The sequence below is a fragment of the Rhagoletis pomonella genome, unplaced genomic scaffold (genome assembly GCF_013731165.1).
Source record: "Rhagoletis pomonella isolate Grant_MI unplaced genomic scaffold, Rhpom_1.0 Rhpom_scaffold_00011, whole genome shotgun sequence".
Classification (NCBI taxonomy): domain Eukaryota; kingdom Metazoa; phylum Arthropoda; class Insecta; order Diptera; family Tephritidae; genus Rhagoletis; species Rhagoletis pomonella.
The window spans coordinates 14436088-14443297 of record NW_023458565.1 but is presented as its reverse complement, the minus strand read 5'-3'; the positions used below and the strand labels follow the sequence as shown (position 1 = coordinate 14443297).

Sequence of the window (7210 nt, the reverse complement as noted above, 5' to 3'; positions counted from 1 at the left end):
TTTTTCACAAATTGTACTTTTATCCTTTGATAAGAGTGTAGAGTGAAACGTAAATATTTAAAACGACACCCCGAATCTTATAAAAATGAGTAACAACGGAGGCAAACAACTGGATTCTGATCCACCTGAATTGCGAATTCTCTGCTTCAATCTGACGTACTACAATCGCACCACACAATTCCTTCTAAGTTGTGCCGGTGTTTTTGTGCTCTACCTTATTTACGGGTACCTGCAGGAACTTATTTTCACTGTCGAAGGATTTAAGCCATACGGCTGGTTCCTCACTCTAGTGCAATTCGGTTATTATATATGCTTCGGTGTGATTGAACGCGATTTAGAGGCAAGACGTAGAGATAAGTTGCTGCCTGGCGGCAGCGTGGACACTTCTCAGCGTTGCATACCGATGCGTACGTATTTTCTACTTGCTGCGCTAACACTTGGCACTATGGGATTGTCTAATTCCAGTCTAGGTTACCTTAACTATCCTACGCAAGTGATTTTCAAGTGTTGCAAGTTGATTCCTGTGTTAATTGGCAGTATTTTAATACAAGGGAAACGTTATGGACCACTAGACTTTGCAGCGGCAATTGCTATGTGCATTGGTTTAGCTTGGTTTACGCTCGCTGACTCGCAAGTATCGCCGAATTTTAATGTTACAGGAGTGGCTATGATATCAACAGCTTTGTTGTGCGATGCAGCTATTGGCAATGTACAGGAAAAAGCAATGCGCGAATATCGCGCACCAAGCAGTGAGGTTGTGCTCTACTCTTATGGACTGGGTTTTATTTATCTGCTGGTTATATTGATGTTGACGGGAAACTTTTTCAGCGGTTTTGCGTTCTGCCTGGAGGTGAGAACTCGGAAGAAACATGCACATACAAATATTTTTTTTTTCCAAAAACAAATTTTCCCACCTCGTTTCAGCATACTCTGGAAACATTCGGCTATGGCTTCTTTTTTAGCTTATCTGGTTACTTGGGCATACAATTCGTGTTGGCTTTAGTGCGTAGCAGTGGTGCACCAGTGGCGGCTACGGTGACAACAGCAAGAAAGGCAGTAACGATTGCTTTATCGTTTGTTTTCTTTAGCAAACCGTTTACATGGCAGTAAGTTCCTGAACAATTTTAATAAACGATTTCCTTAATATATATATAATTTTCAATTTGCAGATATCTATGGTCAGGTTTAATAGTTGTGCTAGGCATATATTTAAATGTTTATAGTAAAAAAACAAAGATGACTATGCGAGACTTTGAACACAAGTTGAAGTACGCACTTAACGCCTTCCGTATTTGGGAAAGATCGACCAGTCGCAAATTCTTGGTGGAAGTTTGAATATGTCGTACGGTTTTCTCATATACATACATACGTCTGTACATAAATACTTGGCAAATGTGTCAAGTTTAAGTATGTTTTAACTACTTCGATACCAAATTTAGTGTAGATATATGTAATAAGAAATTAGATTTGGAATCAATAGCTCGTTAGACATATTCTTTGTATCTGTGTAACTTAAACAATAGCTACAGCTTCAACCCTCCTTCACCAACAAATAATTTTTCTGTTAATTCAAAATGACTCCTTCACTGCTGTTAATTATAAAAATATACATACCTAGTTGCCGGATAGTGGTAATGGCCATAATAAAATTAAAACATAGCGCCACCCAGATCTAGATTACCTTTGAAGAATAAAAGTTGGCATTGTAGCTCGTTTTTGTTATAAAATCTACTATAAACATACGGCCTTTGATAAGCTATCAGCAGCAGTTTATTACCATATATATTTTATTTGTATTTTTTATGTAAGAAACATTTTGTATACATGTAGATACCATATACAAGTTATTTTTATTATGTGTACATACGTAGTAAGTGTAAAAATGTATTAAATTTTGCAGTCACAATTTAAGTGCGAACCAAAATTTATTGAAATACACGTAAAGCGAATTTTTAAATTAATTACACTTTTGAACTTGATCTATTTATTGTTTGGCAGAGAAGGATAAAAATTATTGTTCTAAATCGAACTCCATAACACGTTTAATGAACTCCTTGCGCTCCTTCGCAGATGCAATTTGCCCAACCATTTCGTCCAAAAATCGCTGCTGATGATTGATTATGAATTTGTTACACTGAATTATAGTTGCGCCAGTGTAAAGAGTATGAAATTTCGCCCGAACGTCACCTATCTTTAATAAATAGTTTATAAAATTTTAGACGCCTTTTTTATACTACAACTCACCATTGTTATTAACGGTAAAGTGCTCGTTACAACGCGATGTGATCGATGTAAGCATCTAATTATAGTCACTTTTGTCCGTTCATTGCAATATTTCACGCGAAATCCTTGCTCAACAGTGCCTAGTCCATAATCGCCGTAGAATTTCTTCACATGGTTTAGGATACATTTGGCAATCACGGCATCATGAAAATTTAATACTTTTGCAGGTACCTCGGGTACTATTCGCACTACAATGTAACTACAAATAATATTGAATATAAATTGAGCGTATGTACATATTTAGCTTATTATTTATTAATTTACCGATTTTTAATTCGCACCATTTCTGTATGTAAAAATCACGCTTGTTTGTTGATTTTCGAACATAAACAGAAATCAGCTGTTCGTTGCTTAGTATTGAGAGTTGCCAGACGTAGGTGCTTGAGAACGCATGCAATAAAATTTTGCATGCTGGAAATTAATGGTCGTGCACGAGATTTGCATATTTGTATTAGGGCATGATGGATGCCACTTATGTTCAGGAATCGGAAACTTCCGGCGGAACCACAAGCTTTTCATCTCAACCTAACGAAATAAGTTGTAGACGGAACTAACAGTCCGTCTATACATCATGCTACTGTTAGGGGAAATAGGGTGTACGAACCCCAGTGGGGTGTCAAGCGATGCGGACTCCTTTTTCCAGAAACAGGTGTTGTGGCGGCACTACTAAGCCCCGCCTAGGTCGGTTTGTCTATCAAGCGTTGTCGTCAGGCTCAACTAACGATAGGCCCAAGAAACGAGCTGTTCCGAAGGTGTTAGCTGAGTTAGTTTGAGCTGACATGCGAAGAGGTGGTTGGTGTCATGTGGGGAGTCCCTACATGCCTGGATAAGTAGATGTTAAGATGGCTGTAATATCTTGACCGTAATTGGGATAGAGTAGCGCGGCTCTCTCGTGGCAATGAAGCTCAAAGTCTGTAATATTTGGAGAGTCGCGGTAGGTGGTGACAGACTCTACGATTGCCCCAGATCACTCGTCGGGCCCAGAGGTTTGGTGGACCGCCTTCGCGGCTCTCAAGAAAATTCCTTTTGACGTGCCTGGGCAGATGCTCTTCCTCAAGCAAGGGTCCTTTGGGGTGCTCACGCCTGTCGCCGGTGGAGTGCCACCAGAAATACCTGGCTCGAATCGTCACGTACGATATCGTACTACTCGTCACGTAAAGATACATTTTTCAGATTATGACATACGTGATCGTACCCTTTGTCCTATTTAGCTAATACTCACCGACGTATCACGTAATTTTCTTTCGTATCGTTTTCGATCCGTGAACGGATGTTACGATTCTAGCCCGGATCACTCGTCGGGCCCAGAGGTTTGATGGACCGCCTTCGCGGCTCTCGAAAAAATGCCCTTTGACGTGCCTGGGCGGATGGTCTTCCTCAAACCAGGGTCTGTTGGGGTGCTCACGCGGAGTGCGACGGTTGCGCGGAGAGGGAAAGCAGGCTTTAAAAGGTAACCACTAAAATTTTCGGGTTGCTCACCGTCGGACGCAATTACAGAACAGTCGTCAGCGTATGACGCCAGGGAAATTCCCTCCGGTGACAAAGAAAGCTTCGGGATATAGAAGTTAAACAGTAGAGGGCGGGGGGGAGAACACCACCTTGTGGAGCCCGTTGCTTAATTTTTCAGTTTGATATCGAAAGGTTACTGATGATTGCCGACCATCGTTTGAGTTCCTGTGGGAGAGAGAAAACCTCCATGTCTTCTACTAGCTCGGAATGACAACGGTTTCAAACGCCTTTGACAGGTCCAACAATACTATGACCATTCTCTCACAGGAGCGGTTACGGTTAAGGCCACGAGTTATTTGACGTTAAGTGCTGTTTTTGTGCTGTGCACTTTATGGAAATGACACAGATGCTGCGCTGGGGTCAGGTTGTATGTGAAGTGCTGGAGTAACAAGGCTCAAGTGTCCAGGGAAAGCAGCGTTATTGGTCAGTAACACTCTACTTTATCGGCAGGATTCCCCGGTTTCAGCAGTGAGACACACATCGCGAGAGATATGCTCCTCTCGCCGGACCCAAATGTTTCAGTATCAGCATGTAAATACCGTTGGGGCCGATGGCTTTGGAGGTTTTCGCCTTACCGATGGCCACCTAGACTTTACCGCTGGTGAAAGGAAGCGGAGCACTGTTTCTTGGCGGTTTGTGCAGCCTCCTGATCACTCTACACTTGGCCTTATTTACCGAAGGATGCAGTTTGAATTGCCGGCTAAAATAGCTCGTGCATTTTTTCGGTTTCGACGATGGATGACCATCGAATGAAATTTCCACTCTGTCGTCACGTCTCGTCAGATTAGACAGGAACCTCACGGTTGACCACAGCTTACTCGCATCAGAGGCGAAGTTGCAGGTTTTCAAATGCTTCTCCCACTTTTTCCGCTTAAATGTGTTTACCAGTTGCCGAATCTCCAAATTAAGGTCCCAAAGCGAAGCTGCTCTCAGTAACATTCGCTAAGACGTTCCAATCAGCTTTGTTAGAGTTTAACAGGCCTGCGCTAACAATTGTTAGGTCTAACGAGCTGCTGCAAGTTCCCATATCCTGGTGGTTCGTGATTGTTCATGGTGCAGAAAGTCGAATCGTCTATCAGATTAGCCAATAGGTTTCCCCTATGATCATTTGCCAGGATTAAGTGCCAAAGAGCGTGGTGCGCGTTAAAAACGCAGCTATACAAATTAAATATTTCGAGCTCGACATCACTTGACCGTTTTCGCATGGTTTTTGTTCGTTAATTTAAAATAAAGTTTCGCCCCTGAGGATGCTACGGAGTTTTAGCGAAACGTGGGGCAAGGCAGTGAAAAAATTTTGTTTTATTTGCTCTAATTACCAACCATTGAGGTCAAAAAAGCTCATCAAAGAGAGGAAAATACATTTTTTTCAGACGTTATGTGGAACAAAATGCTCAACACCCTCAAAGAAAGCTGCATTCTTGAAAACTTTCTAAAAACTCCGAATAAAAAGTTTCAATTTTTTTTTTTGAAGTTTGATTAATTTGTGCAATTTTTATACCTTTATTTATGTGGTTTCTGTCATGGACCGAATTATATTTGAAATGAAAATTTCTAAAAATAAATAAACATAAGTTGGTAGTGATTGCCATTGAGATCACTTAAATTTTTAATCAATGATATTCTTTTTTACGACTACTACTAGACCTTTAAAGATTATTTTAAAGATGAATTGTAACGAATATTGCATTGAAAAAAAATAGTATTTTGCAAAGTCTTTCATACATTTTCGAGTGCATTTGTGTATGCAAATACATACAAACATGTATACATAATAACGATTAGAGACAATTTAAAGACCGCATTATAATTACGGCAACTATTCTCTTTCACAGTTTGCATTGATAAGCCCAATGCCATAGAGCAACAAGAAAACAGGTGCGGTGCTCAGAATCGACTGATTTTCCACTCATGAGATTGAGTATTTGTTCATAAACGCTTTACAAGGAAAACAATTGTAAATCTGCCTCAGTATTTCATTTGCAAAAAAAAAAAAGAAAAATAAAATACACAAGTCTGTTGTCTACGTAAATTGACTTAATAGCCTCGCAGAGCGACCACTGGATTGCTGTTGTTATCAGCATCGCTATGTATGCACATATGTATATGTATACAATTTTTTGTCAATTTATTACTGATAAACATTAGGCAAAAAACAGCAATAGGCAGTCAATTGAAAAGCTGAAGCTCTCAATTAACTCAGATTGTGACCGCCAGTGTTGCTGACAAGTTGTCGAGTTGTTAAGCCAAGACGCAAATTCTGATACACTGTAAACCTAAATTTTTAAATACCTAAAACCGGTTCATTCAAAATTTAACATAGTTGCGGTTATCTAGTAAAGATTCTTGATACCACTTGATGATCATGTCCGTTGCGGCCAATACGTATTTTGTTGGTGTCGATGTTGGCACGGGAAGTGCCCGTGCGGCGCTGGTCGATGTGAAAGGCACTGTGCTGAAGCAGTGTGTGAAGGCAATAAAAACGTGGAATCCCGAGAGCGATCACTACGAGCAATCGTCTGAGGATATATGGCGCTCGGTGTGTCATTGTGTGAAGGTGAAACACGATTCTCTTTAATGTCTCTTTTTTATGTTTACAAAAAATGAAAAGAGGCACGTACTGCATTAAAATGCTAATTTATATGCACATACATATGTACATATGTATTAGCGTAAGTGATTGGCGTATTTATGTTTGGATGTATTAATATTCGTGTATGTATGCACATACATTTGTATGTTTTTGTCAAATTTTGTTGCGATAATTTAACCGCCAAAGATAACCTTTTCTTAATTGGGTGTCCATTGTTTAAATTCTAATAAAACACTTAAGATAAAAAATTGAACCAAAAAATATACATACCAAGGCACATTACACAGGTAGTATCAGTAGGAGCAGCTGATTTGATTTTGTTTCAAATTATTTGGTCTCGAAAATGTCAAATATTTTTAATTTATTCTCACAAAAATTCAAAACTGTTAAAATCTATTTGTATGTGAAACCTTTTTCCATACAAAACAAGCGATTGAATAGCAACTTTTGGAACGTTCGCCCAACTCAGCAGCACAACCGGAGATTACTCGGCCTTGCAAAGGACGAATAAATGCTTCAAAGAGCAAACAAATTTACTAAGAAAGAAAGTTGCAACAATTTTTATTTTTTCCCCAATTTCAATTTTTCATTATTTATTTATTATTTTTTTATTTCACAAGGCACACTTTGATTCAGAAGAAAAAAATCATAGCAGTTTTTGACACTTTCGACACCAGAAACAACAACAAAGTACACGCAAATGTTGTTTTTGCACTAATGCTACTACTTGTTTGATATGCCTTGATACATACAAAAAATAAGACAAAAAGGTAGTACAAAGTCAGTAAATTTAAACAAAACAAATATAAGGGGTATAAAAAATAGAAG

The 7210-nt window shown here is 39.2% G+C and overlaps 3 protein-coding genes across 3 annotated transcripts in view; 2 read left to right on the top strand and 1 right to left on the bottom strand.

The window, feature by feature from the left end:
- Positions 1-1518, top strand: LOC118746654 (adenosine 3'-phospho 5'-phosphosulfate transporter 2; the record flags this gene model as incomplete). The annotated part of the gene is given in 3 exon segments (XM_036480517.1): positions 1-850; positions 925-1106; positions 1170-1518. Coding segments are annotated over 3 exon segments (1113 nt in total). The 5' UTR covers positions 1-85.
- Positions 1519-1892: 374 nt separating this feature from the next.
- LOC118746655 (ribonuclease P/MRP protein subunit POP5) lies at positions 1893-3172 on the bottom strand. The gene is made up of 3 exons (XM_036480518.1): positions 2548-3172; positions 2245-2482; positions 1893-2191 (listed from the first exon to the last, which is right to left on the bottom strand). The coding sequence occupies exons 1-3, from the start codon at positions 2565-2567 to the stop codon at positions 2012-2014; spliced, it is 438 nt and encodes a 145-aa protein (XP_036336411.1). The 5' UTR covers positions 2568-3172; the 3' UTR covers positions 1893-2011.
- Positions 3173-5964: 2792 nt separating this feature from the next.
- The window catches only part of LOC118746652 (FGGY carbohydrate kinase domain-containing protein), a 3825-nt gene continuing 2579 nt past the window's right edge, over positions 5965-7210 (top strand). Inside the window, exon 1 of the mRNA XM_036480515.1 lies at positions 5965-6346. Coding sequence (XP_036336408.1) covers positions 6149-6346 — 198 coding nt within the window. The 5' untranslated portion in view covers positions 5965-6148. The remainder of the gene's footprint in view (positions 6347-7210) is intronic.